General features: G+C 54.6%; 1 protein-coding gene and 1 long non-coding RNA gene across 2 annotated transcripts in view; one reads left to right on the top strand and one right to left on the bottom strand.

The window, feature by feature from the left end:
• The window catches only part of KY (kyphoscoliosis peptidase), a 46,455-nt gene extending 37,297 nt beyond the window's left edge, over positions 1-9,158 (bottom strand). The window contains exons 1-3 of the mRNA XM_061421085.1: positions 8,928-9,158; positions 5,593-5,655; positions 1,823-1,885 (exon numbers count right to left, since the gene is read on the bottom strand). Coding sequence (XP_061277069.1) covers positions 1,823-1,885; positions 5,593-5,655; positions 8,928-9,063 — 262 coding nt within the window. The 5' untranslated portion in view covers positions 9,064-9,158. The remainder of the gene's footprint in view (positions 1-1,822; positions 1,886-5,592; positions 5,656-8,927) is intronic.
• On the top strand, positions 6,464-9,015 carry LOC133249964 (uncharacterized). Its single transcript, XR_009737186.1, has 3 exons — positions 6,464-6,655; positions 8,266-8,374; positions 8,639-9,015. It is a non-coding gene; the product is annotated as an uncharacterized LOC133249964 (long non-coding RNA).
• Positions 9,159-12,885: the final 3,727 nt, after the last annotated feature.

Below are 12,885 nucleotides of genomic sequence, written 5' to 3'. Positions count from 1 at the left end.
TGGGGACTTTGCCGCAGCCCCAGAGCAGGGCAGCCTCTCCCTCACTGTGGTCCAGGCTTCCATAAGACCTGGAGGGCCCATTCCATCCCGATCTTCAGTGGACCTTGTCCAAGGCCACCTCTGAAAGCCTCAGATCCTGGGAGGAGGCATGTGAGTGGCCCACAAGAGCCAGGGTATGGGGTACAGGCAAGGTAACTGGAAGGCCCCATTTCACTAGTCCAATCCTACAGGTCTGGCAGGAGCACCCTGCTTGGGGACCACAGCATCCTCAGCCTCAGTTTCCTCCTCTGTAAACAGGGATAATATCATGACCCCACAAGGGGGTATGGCCAGAACTAAGTAAGATAAATAGTTGCTAATTCACACTCAGTGCTGCAGTCCATCGGGTGGCAAAGAGTCGGACACGACTGAGCGACTGAACTGAACTGAATCCACACTCATTTCAGTGGGGTGTCACTTACTCTTATGTCACTCACTCTTATTTGGGGTGAGCTGCTTGCTGCTAGTCCATTTCAGAGAAGTGGGGGCCCAGGATTGTCTCTGTAGTGCTCAGAGGGGTAACAGGTTGAGGTGGGCCCACTGAGTGACCTTGGGTTTGTCCTGGAGCCATTGTCCCAGGAATCCTGCCCTAAATGGATGCTGACCTAGCCTGCAAGAAGAACTAGCCACTTCCTGCTGGAACTTGAGCTGGCAGGCCTTTCTTCACTGTCTGCCAGCATCTATCCTTGGGGATGCTGAGGTAGCTGGTGTTACAGAGCAATTCCCCGAGGACCTCTGAGTCCTCCAGGGTTTCCTCCTCACCGCCTTCTGGACATAGCCTTATGAGTTAGAACATGAGCACTGAGGGCACCGGCAGTGACGTCTTAGGTCCAAGTCTATGAGAGCTCTCAGGCCCCAGGCCCTTCAATCCAGAGCAGAAAGCCACGGCTGCAGGGAGGGGAGGTGAGTGAGTGGGGGAGTGGACGTTGGGTGGGGCTCTAACCTGGCTTCTCCTCCAGTTGTAGCTGTGAGCCACCCTGCCTCCACCCTGAGGTGCTCTCAGATCTAGTCTCCTGCAGAGTTAGCAGCGGACGCCCTCGCCTGCCCTCCCCTCTGGGAGGATCCGTCCAGCAAAGTGAGGATTCCTAAGGAAGGGCCCTCTGAATCCCCACTGCTGAGTTAAACTTGTCCCAGGGTGGAGGGCCCTGTCCAGGAGGGCTCCATCTCTGGGGGAGAGGCCAGGGAACCGCCGTGACTCGGAAGGAGGGAGGCCTGGCGAGGGGAGCCGGGTCCCAGGGTGGCTGTAGAAGCAGTGCTGTGAGAGGAGCGACAGCTGAGGTCTTGATGGTGGTTGGGGTGGTGGGGGGCGGGGATGGTGCTGGGAACGGAGTACTCCAGCTCTGACTTTTGCTGGCCTTGCAATCTTGGACAGAAGACCACCTTTCTAAGCCTTGGTTTACTCATCTGTAAAATGAGGACAGTAACAGTACCGATCAAATATGACTGTTGTGAGGCATAACCCACATGAGAATGACCATGTACGTGGCCTGGCAGGGTGCCTGACGTGAGGTTAGCACTCAGCGAAAGTGATGACAACCAGGGTGATGATGATGACAGCAGCGGATTCTGTGGCCCAAGGACTTCATTGCTCTATCCCAGGACACGGCCAGCCTCTCACTGTTTACCATGGGATGTGGGGAGGGAAGGTTGCTCCAGCATCTCCGGGGCAGAGAGGGCCCTGCTCTCCACAGTCTGTGCTCTGACCCCACTCTCTCTGGCCAGGACAGCAGATCTGGGCACACAGGAGCTGGGGGAGAGGGGACAGGTAGTGGCGGAACCTTACCTTGGTTGTCGTAGGAAGTGATGACCTGGGTCTGCTGGGCATGCTGCTTCTCCACCAGGTTTCCTGTTGAGGGAAGACAAGAGGGGCATGCAGTGACCATGGGGCCCAGAGTAGGATGGAATTTTCCCTGGGCAGAGCAGAGAGTTGCCAGGCTGGGTATCAACACGTGTGAATCAGTAGAATCTTATATCTGAACACAGAGGCAAGCGCCTAGGAGCCCGTGTACACAGCCTCTCACTCCCAGCGGGGGCCAGCAGAGGTTAGTTTCTCTTCTAAAAGCTGGGCACGTCTCCCATGGGCTAAGTGACCACCGTTCCTGACTTTGGTGCAGCCAGGCCAGTTTCCATAGCACAGTGTGAGGCCTCCCTGATCTCCACACCTTTCTACGGAGCAGCCTGGAAGGCTCTTACCTCAATCATGGGCCCATGGCTTTGACTAACTTTGGTTAACGTTTTGCCAAAGACCCCATGGCCAGGTGAGACCCCGGGCTTGAACCCAAGTCTCCTGAGTCCGAGCTCAGCCTCCTGCCTCTCTCTGAGAGGAATGGAGGGTACCCTGCTCCTACTATAGCTTCAGAGTTGGGGTGCTTGCAGTTTGGTTCAGGTTCACCAACATTTGCAGGGCACCTGCCATGCATTAGTGATATTCGTGTCCCTGGGACACAGAGCCATGCTCAGAGCCTAGTGGAGTCAGGCTGCTATGGAGACATGCCCAGCTCCTGCCATAGACCATGGCAGGGTGCCCCCTGCCCCTCCTGTGGGAAGCACCGCCTCCCCTCCATCTCTGCTGCACATGTATGGCAGCTGTGGTGGTCTGGTCTTGCCCTTGAACCTCTGCTTCAGAGGGGCAGGGATGAGGCTAGGGAAGGGCCACTACCACCCCGGCCTGCCATCTTCTCCCCTGGCCTCCTGCTGAGCTGCAAAAAGGCTGTTGGGCCTGTCCCTGGAAGTGACCACTGGCACAGTTGCAAGTATGCCTCGGGAGCACTGGCGCGATTTGGCTCTGTTCATATGTCATCGCTTGTATACCTAACCAGAGCTGCCACTCAGCATTTCCACGCCTTGGGTCAGGCAGAAGCCGGTCACGGTGGGTGGGTGGCTCACTGAGCTGAACTGGATTGCTATCCTCCTTGTGGGGGGTGGGTCTTGCCCGGGGAAGCTCACTCTCTCTAGGCTTCTCTGTAGCAGGCCCAACCAGGTCAGTTAGCCCCATGAAGGCTGAGGTTGGTCAGTTGGGCAAGGGTCAGGGTGCCTGTGTGTGCCAACTCAGGGTGAAGCAGTATGTGCTAGGCTGGAGCTCCAGGCCAGACCCAGGCGAGGACAAAGAGGCCACCTCCTGTGGGCACAGCTGGCTGTAATCTTCGCTAGGCTGGAGGGTGGAGGAAACAGGATCTGGGAAGGGAATCCTCAAGGAGGATGATTGGCTGGCATAGCTGCTGTAAGGGTATTTATAGTCATGGCTGCACAACTGGTTTCCCTGTGGCTGTGGGGCATTAGTCCCTGTGCTGCTAGGCAGACTTCAGCCAGGACCAAGGAAAGCAGCCAATCACAGCAGGGGAAGCCCGTTGCTGGGCAAGCTGATGGCTCAGCCCAAACACCTGCTGCTCAGAAAAGTGTGGAGCACTTGGGCTGCCCCCATCCTGCCAGCACCCCAGCCAGAGGAGTGCATGAGTAGCAAGAGGGGGGACCAACAGCGTGTTCATCCACATTTGTGCACCCTCCACCCAGTACAAGCCAGCAGCTGCTTCCTTCTCAGGTGAAAGCCGTCCAGTTTCCAGGGCTGGGCACCATTCTGGTCACCAGGGCTGGGTGACCTGAGCACCAGCCAGGCAAGTATGTACCCAGGACCTCACCGTCAGAAAACGCAGAAAGAAGCTGTAGATTTAACTTCTGCTTGCATACAAGCATGCCACTTGAAAAAATGAATAAAATTTTACTTCAAGTGAATTTTAAATTACATATGTTGGCAGAGTGGTGGAATCCCCTTTCCCGGGCTCAAGGCCTCTGTGCAGTCTCTCCCCAGCCCTGCATTTACCTAAAACTCTTTTAAAATTCTTGGGTGATTTTGCAAGAACTACTTTAAGCATTCTCTTTCTTAACTAGCACCTAGTACCCACTTCACATCTTTAAGAAGAGTCTTGTAATAGTTACCATATCTTTTTGTGTTTTGTTATGTTTTTCCACTAATCTTCCCCCAAACCAGGAACCCTGAAGATGGTAAAAAGGGGATGAATTCAGTATACTTCAAACCTCTTCTAGTGTAACAACATGCCCAAGAAGCCATAAGATGGATTTCCAACAACTCAGGTGAAGTAGGAGCTGTAACAAACCAAGACGGGGTGTGTTTTTCCTCCTACACGACCCACTTGCCCTCCATCCACCCGCACACTGGTGGGGCATGCCCGCTTGCATGGGCTGCTATGTGCTTCTGAGGCTGTCAGGTCTCTTGGAGGTCTGATTCTTTTTCTGCTTCTCATGAACCCACAGCACAGTTTTGCTAACTTAGCTGTCCGTTTAGGTAGAGCTAGAACTGGTGTGTCTCCCACCTGATGGTCCCACCTCAAGGATAAGGAAGACATCCTATGCATGCAAGCCCATCAGCCAGGACTCCGAAGATGGTCCCTGGTTGGGGGAGGGTGTCTTGAGGATAAGTTATCTCCATGCATAGCACAGGGGACACAGACAAGCTCTTCACCTCCAGGGTGCTGAGACTTGGCTGTGGTGAACGGCATTATGATGCAGTCATTCTAACATGGCCCCAGGAGGGTAGGCATTCCTGACTATTCCATTCAGTTTCATCTCCAACAACTGGAACACTTCCCAGAACCAAGCAATCACTGTACACCTTTACTGAGGGAATGAATGAATGAATTCACTTTTAGAAGTTCGTCCTCTCCCTCTGTTACTGTCAGAAGGATGGCAGAACATAGGTGCTCAGTCCTGTTCATTTGGGGTCTTGTTTCTCCATTTGTGGAGGGTCATGGGGGATGGGTCCTTCCCACTGGCATTTGATGAGTCAGTCGTCTGATCCTGGGCTCAGATAGTCAGGGTCTGGCTGAGTCCCCTACTGGGGCTCTGGGAGTGGAGGTCTTATTCTTGCTAGAATTCTCACAGGCCCACAGTGCAGTTCCACAGTATTTGTCCATGGAGGCTGGGCTTATGAGTCAAGGAGGGCCAGAATAAGGCCCAGTATAATGGTCCATGCATGGTACTGCCAGAGAAATCCTGGGCTTGCAGGGTGACTGATGCCTGGCACTGTAAAGAGGTAGCTTTGGAAGCTGGGATTTCTCTCAGATCTTATTGTATTCTGGGTTCCAGGCCAGGAGCCACAGAACCCTGGACTGGCATCTTCCCAGGCCTTGAGTAACACCACCCAAGGCAGGCCACTGTTTTCCCTGTTTAGAAATATTTTTAAAAGATAGATGCCCTGCATAACCTGGGAAGCCCCTCCCCTGGGGACACACCCAAATCCACTATCCCAAACAATGCCAAGGTTTTCTTTATAGCTCAGCCAGTGAACAAGTGGGTGCTCAAGTTGATAGCATTGCCCCCCACAACAGCCTCCAGGAAACTGGGGGACCTGATGCCAAGGGAAATCTTCCAGGGTCACAGTGGCCCCAGAGGCCTGGCTGAGTCACGAACAGCCACTGTTGAGTGGTTAGACATCTAGGCTAGTCATCAAACAAGTGAAACCCAACATTCATAGACATTTTTCAATGTGTTGAATTCAAGAGATTGGAAAGAAAATAAAATGAAGATGAGAGAATTTACCATGTAGGTCATTTCCTTCTAGTTTCTGCCATCTCCGGATTCCATTCCCGACGCCTTGAAGTCCTGTGAAGTGACAAAGACCAGCATGAGGCCTTCTGTGGAAGGAGACTCAGATCAAGTGCACCAGTTGTGAATGGATCTGAGCTAAAGGTGGAATGTGGCTCTCTAGGGGTCTGAGAGAGGCTGCCCACAAATGAGAAGAGCTCAGAGGAATGAATGCAACCCTCTACATTTAAAACATTAAAAAAATATTACCATGGTAATTTTCAGGGGTGGTGGTTGGTTATCAGGATCATTCAGGGAGAATTTTCACAATGGAGATGCCTCTTTGTCATGCCCACGTTTCCACTGCATAAGTATGGAAGCGTTATTGTGAAGACATCTGCTAGATTCTTCATCTGCTAGAAGACATTCATTTTGCCTGCCTATTTCTGTGTGTGGTGAACCTTCTTCCACTTTGAGAGTCCTAAGGTAGGGTGGGGAGTGGGCAAAGATGGAAAGTGATAGATCTCTATGGGAACTGAGAGTGACGGTGGTCTGCGCTCCCAGCCTCCCTTGCAGCTAGAGCAAGGAGCCTGAGTGGCCGAGGCATCCGCTGAGATGCACCTGTGTCTCACTGCATCTTGGGACCTGTGAGGCAACAGGGAAGGGAATGGAAGTGGTTCTTTCTCTCTCTCTCTCTCTTTCTGGCGGTGGCTGGAAGTGGTGGCTGCAAGGTCGAGTTCCTGGCACAGAACTGGCATATATTCTGGCAGTGCAAGCAGCTGCGATAAAATCAAGTTGCTGGCATGGAAGGAGCATCGAGGGCTCCTTGGTGGCAGCAGAGGCCTCCTCACCAGGCCAGTCCTGCTCTGCAGCCTATGGCCATATTCCTGGAAGCTCAGCTTCCAATATGAATCTCCAGCCCTTTCCACCACTCTGAGTGCCCCCAATCCTTTCTTGACATCCTTCTCTTCTGCAGAGCCCTCCATAGTCAGCATCTGGGACCTACCACTTGGAACCCTCACTGACACCCAGGGAGTGGAAAGCACATGTCCCATCGACTTTGGGGAGAAATCCTGAGGTATTGAAGCTTTTTCAGACCTAGTGCAGGTAGCTTTAGGCTACCTCCTCTATGGCGAATATGCAACAGGAGTTGAGGGTTTCCAGGAGTGTTTTGGAGAAGCACGGCTCTAAGGAAATGGCTGGGGAAGTGCTAGAGCCCTGCAGAAAAGGAAAAGGCATCTCTGCCACCTTGCAGCCCAATACCCGGCACACACACTCCGTGCCTCCTGGTTCCTCTTAATCTTTTCTGCCACAAGGACACAGCAGAAAGCCACCTGCTCACACCCTCAGTCGGTTCTCTGCCCGTGAAAGTAACCAAGCTTCGCTCTCCTGACACAGAGTTCAGACTCTCCTTTGTAGAGCCAGGAGGATTCCCTGCCTGGCAGGCCCTGGAGCGGGAGCAGACCAGAGGACAAGACACACCTGGAAGAGGGGGAGGGGTGTGTTTTAGATTTTTGTGCACCAGCAGGAGGCCTTGGAACAAGCTGGTCTTGTTCAGCGTTTCTCCTCCTTGGTTTGTCCCGAGGAGCGGGCCCATGTGCTGGCTTAGCTAGGGGTCTCCTGGACATCACTGCTGTCCAGCGGGTCTTGGAGACCGTGTGCTCTCCCTCTGCTCCAGCTCACAACTGTCTGATTGTCAATAAATGACATGGTCTCTGTGCTTCTATAATGTCTGGAAGAAACTTTCGTCAGGAAAATACTTGGAGCGACATATCAGCAGAGAGGGCTCAAGAAACAGGGGTCTTCTTTCTCTGAGTCATGATCATGAGTGTGAAGTGCATTGATCTGGCGTCATGGAGGGTTTGTGCCCGGTGTTGGACACTTCACTGAGCAGTCCGCATCGCTGGCATCTCAGGGCTTTCTCTGTGTTCTCCACCCTCTTTCTAGTGTCAGAACCATTTGGAGAAATGTGATCAGAGCAGGAGAGGGAGGTGGGGACTCATGGGCTGACATGGAGCTGTGCCTTGTGGGGGGCCTCTGGCCCTCTGGACCACAGTCCATGCAGTAGTGGGCAGCCACATTTCTGTCAAGGAAGGCCCAGCGGCCTCTGTCAATTTCCTCAATACAAATACCCTAGACAGGCCATGTCCCCTTCTCCCAGGGGCAGCTCTGAGAACACCAGAACCAACGAACCCAAACAACTGCTAGGCCTCAAATCCTCTGGAGACTGGGTGCCTGTCAACATTCTCAGCTCTCCACCATCTCTTTTCTCTCCCCTGCCTGCCTCCCCTGGACATCACTAGGAGCTAAGGGGCAGCTGCAGCCTGCGTGGCCCAGGGTGGGGGTGGGGGGCAGAGCCATCCATGGCCCCGCTGCTACCGCAGGGTGGGTGGAAGGCACGTATTCAGTGTGCACAGGGGCTGTGGGGACAGAAGAGTTGGGGACAGACTTCGAGGAGCACTGGAGCTGGAAGGGAGACGGGAGGCAGAAGTTTTACCTTGAGGGCTGTGAAACTTCACTCCCAAAGAGCCAGGGCACAGTCCGTCTAGTGCACCGCACACCAGGCTCCTCAAGCGCTCCTGAGGGCTTCTTCAGAGACAGGGACGGGGGGCTCCCAGATGCCTGAGGGGCCAATTTAACCTCTAACAATATCCTTCTCTACTCTTCTCACATTGTTTCCTATCCTAGGAGAGTACAGGGGCCAGGGTCCTGCTTTCCACAACCACTCTGGGAACAGTCGCTTTGTTTTACCAGTATCACCTTCCCCAGAAAGTCTGCAGGACAGTTAGAATCATAGGTAAGCCAAAGTGGGGAGAGCAGCCTAACGCCACCCCAGCTTGTGTGCCTTTCACACCTTGCACGCCTTCTACTGTTGGAAGCTGGGAGAGGGCTCAGGAAGTGAGGCCATGATTTGTGCGAGGACACCAAGGGGGGCCCCATCTCAAAGTCTGACTCAGTACACGAATTCCCCGGGGTCCCCTGTGCCCTGCAATGTGGCCCGTGGGGAACAGGCCTCGGGCACGCAGGATTCAGGCCTGAAGCTCTGGTCCTTTTCCTCCAGGGCATCTTCCAACCTGATCTGCACCCTTCAAAGAGTGACCAAGAGGAAACTGGCTCCCGGGGTGACGGAAGCATCGCAGGCATGCACGGGGAGTCAACCCGGGGCAATCACGGGGCTACGCGTTGCCACAGGACGCCAGAGCCGCAGAGCTGAGGCGCAGCCAGCTTTGGGGAGCAGTTCGGCCTCGCTGACCTCGTTCCGGGGGCGCCTGGGGCGCCCCTCGGCGGGCAGGCCCTGGGGCAAGGAGGTCGAGGGGCCGGGGGCCGGGGCCGGCCCGAGCGCGGGTTACCTCCTCTGCGCTGCGGCGGCGCGCCCGGGTCCGCCGGCCGGTCCGAGTGCGCGCCCTGAGCGGCGCGCCGCTTCTCCGAGTGCACGATCAGCAGCATGTCGATGGACACGGCGTTGCTGTCCTTCTTCAGCTCCATGGTGCCCCCCGCTCCGGCCGGTGCGCGGCGGCCGCTCGCGAGCCTGCCTGCGCTGCAAATGGCCCGTGCGCGCCGCTGCCCGGCGCGGGAGACCGACCGCGAGGGCGCGGGAGAGGGCGCTCCCCGCCGCCCGGCCGCGGCGCTGCGTTTCGCTGACTCTGCCAAACTCGCCATTAGGGCCCTCCCGGGAGGGCGCTACCCTTATGAAGCGACTCTAAGTCACCTTTGAAAGGAAATCCCTGGCTGCCCGCGCTCCGGAGCCTCCCTCCCCGCGCCCCTTGCCTCCCGGCCCGGCCGGCCGGCCGGCCACTGCCCCATCCCGCGATCCCGGGGGCCTCCCCGAGACAGTCCGCAGAAGATCTCAGAAAGCCGCGACAAATACAGAAACCGCACAGTGCTGTCAACGGGGAGAGTCAGTGCAGTAAAAGAGAAACGGCAAGGGGGCTTCAGATTCCATTGCAAGATGTGGCGAAATTGGCCGAGTTTTGCCCTTGGCACCACTCTTTCCCCGAGTGAGCTTGGAGGTTGACAGCTCCCTCCGTTAGAGGGAGATGTGTAGGATGTTGAGGTCAGGACCCCTGCCCCATTATGGCCCCACAAGAACTTGGAACTTGCCCACTGGACATCAGCCTAACCGTCCTCTCTGGCCTGAAGTGAAACTCTTAACATCTCTGTACCTTCTAGAAGCCTGGCTCTAGCCCTGTTGGCAGAGGGGAGGGGGAGAGGAGGAGGCTGGGTGCAGGGAGCAGCCTGCTTGGGCCACGGTCAGGGAGCTGGACCTGAAGGCCCGTCTATTTTTAGCGAGGCCGGGCCTGCCCAGCCAGTAGCACCGCCGGCCTTTGGCTCTGGGACTCAGGAGTGTTTACAGCGCATCTGCTTGGTAGCCTTTGGCACTGTGGGCCTACCTGGCTGGGGCCAGACCCTAACTTGACTTTCCACCATTAAGAAATCCCATGCCGCTGGAGGCCTTTGCTCTGGGACCCTCTTTGCTGTGGAGCTGAGTGACCCCACCTTGCACCATGGCCCCTGGAAGCTCCCCCACCTCTTGGAGGCAGACCCTATGGCCCAGGCCTGGGTTCTACACTTGCTGCCCCTGTTCCCTTGGAAAAGCCACTTCCCCTGCATTTGGTCACCTGTGCCATGGGCATAATTCAGACCCTCACTAGGCTGCTGTGACAGTGATGTGTGGGTGAAGTGCCTGATGCATCATAAGTGGTCTTCAAGTGGTAGCTGTCATTCTTCGCTCATTCTAAGGATGAGGAAAGGGACAGGTGAAGTGGCAAGTCAATAATAGAGCTGGGGTCACACAGCTGAACCTCAGACTCAGAAACTCTTTCCCTGTTGACTGTGGCTCACAATGCCGTCACCTCGTTGCATCACTGCCGCCCCCTTGCCCACTGAGCAGCCAATGAAAGGAGCAGTCACTGGCTTCCAGCAGTACTGACTGGAGGCTGGAGAGGGCTCAGCATGGAGCCAGTAAAGGTGGTAATTCCCAAGGCAGTTTCCTTATGCAGGGAACCCTGTCCTTCCCTGTCCCGTCTGTATGTGTGCATGTTCACACACACACATGCGCGCACGCACACACACACACGCACATACACGGCTGGGAGGCTGGCTGAGCCAGATGACCGGGGAAGTAAGAACTATGGTTTATTCAGCGTCACCCCATCCTTGGGGCTAAGGCCTTTGAGGGTGCAGATCCCAGCAAAAGCTCCTGGACAGCACCTGAATGGGGGTGGCTGGGGAGGGCAGGGAGCTGAAGCCCCTCACCAGACATTGCATTCTCATTCCCACACTCACTTGCCTGCTGGGAGTGTCATCTTTAGGAACTCACTCACCGTGACTTGCCTTCCACCATAACTTGCCTTTATAGAAGGGGGTGATGACCTGGAGGTGGGTGGGGGTTGGCCAGTCAGCTCCAGGAAGATGGTCTGGGGCCCCCTGCCTCTCTAGGTTACCTGAGAATAGATTCTTTGGGGAGGGCTTCTCCCACATGGTTCGATGCACATTTGGGGCAAGAGAACTCTTTGTTGTAGGGGGATGTCCTGTGCATTGTAGGGTATTTGGCAGCATCCCTGAGACTTACCTACCAGAGGCCAGGAGCACCCACATCCCACTTGTGACACCCAGAACATTTCCAGACATTGACGTATGTTTCTTGGGAAACAAAAATGCAGTGAAAACACTGGTGGAAACCTGTAAAAATAGAGGCTGCGTTGCCTTGACTGCTTTGAGAGATGCTGCTGCTTCTGGATCTTGACGCTGCCCAAACCCTGGACCCATTCTGCAGAGGCTCCCACCCACAGCCCCCAGTCCAGCAGCTGGCTTTCTGAAGCCCGCAGAACTACTTCCTTCCAGGAGCAGGAGCAGAAAGAAGAGATGCCTTCATCACTCCACCCTTCCCCTATCCCTGGTCTCTGGTGACCCATACCTCCATCTAGAGCCTCATCAGTTTTGGGCCGAGAGGGAGACACCACAGGGAAGATGGTGTGGATGAGGGCATTTGGATGTATCTGGAAAGGGGAAGGGAAAGCAAGAGTGAAGACTGAGGCCATGAGTTATCAGTCAGAGGGTCTATCTCTATGCTCAAAATCCCCCTCCAGTTGTTCCCACAACCAGAGGAACAAAGAATAGACACAGCCTGTGATTGACACCCTGGTCCAACCTCCTTCTGCAGACCCATGCCTTCCTCTTCTCCTGCCAACCCATACATGCTGCAGCCACGACCATGTAACTGCTCCCCAAGCACATCTGTCTTGTCTGCTTCCTGGCTTTGCTCCACATTCTAGCTCCTCCATCCTGCCACCATCTTCAACAACATGGATTCAAGGACCTCTGTATTTTGACCCAACTAATTAGTCTACACCCTTGTCTTAGGATCTGACAAGCCAGGGGATATCTCCATTCTAGGTCAGAACTTTAATTATTTGAATCACAATGAGTTGGAAATTTCAGGATTCCAAAAGTCAAAAAGTAGTCAGATGACTGTATTTCGCCTTTATCCTTGTCATGTTTAATACCCAGACAAGTCCAGCTGTCACCCACACTGTGTTCACCCCTTTCTTGAAGGGGAAATTCATCAGCCGAATGGTTCTGAGCCCTCAGCTGATTTTGCAAGATGGTGGGGGATGGTGGACGGGAGGAGGCTTGCTCTTGCCAGAAGAGAATATGCTCCAACTCATAATATTGTTTTTCCTCAGAAATAGTAGTTCCCCAGGGACCACCTAACTCTTACCTCTCTAGGTATTCCAGGAGACAAGTTCCCCCCTTTTCTATAGAGACCTAATAGGGAAGCCAACCCTTGAAAGGCTCTAAGCAGGCAATCTGTAGACACAGCATGCTTTTCTCCATTGGTACAGTAGGGAAGGGGCACACAGAGCGTGGGATGACTCAGTGAAGAGCAGAGACCAGGTCCCCACCTCTTAACACTCTCTCTTCCCTGGAGATGGGCAAACCATTACATGGGGGGTTAGACATCTTTCCCAGAGACTTTTTCTACAGCAGGTGTGGGCTTCTCCAGGAGTCTTGACCAACCTGGCTTGGTTCGTTTCTGCTTCTAAATGTTTATTTTTGCTTTCACTTCTTCCTGGAAGACCTCTTTGGACCTTCCTGGCAAGTACAGTTTCGCCATCCTTCAAGGCCTGACACCAGCCCTCACCTCCACCAGGAAGCCTTCCTGGTCACCCTAGCTCCTGGAGCTCCTAAAGGATGCCAGCTCTCTGATGCTTCTCTGTGTCCATTCCAATGGTTAACATTGGAAGATTTCCCCAGCTCTGGTCCCATGCTCATCAAATTTAGAAAAGCTGTCAATTCCCACGGGAG

The sequence above is a fragment of the Bos javanicus genome, chromosome 1 (genome assembly GCF_032452875.1).
Source record: "Bos javanicus breed banteng chromosome 1, ARS-OSU_banteng_1.0, whole genome shotgun sequence".
NCBI classification, from domain to species: domain Eukaryota; kingdom Metazoa; phylum Chordata; class Mammalia; order Artiodactyla; family Bovidae; genus Bos; species Bos javanicus.
The sequence above is the reverse complement of the archived record's forward strand: the minus strand, read 5'-3'. Positions and strand labels throughout refer to the sequence as shown.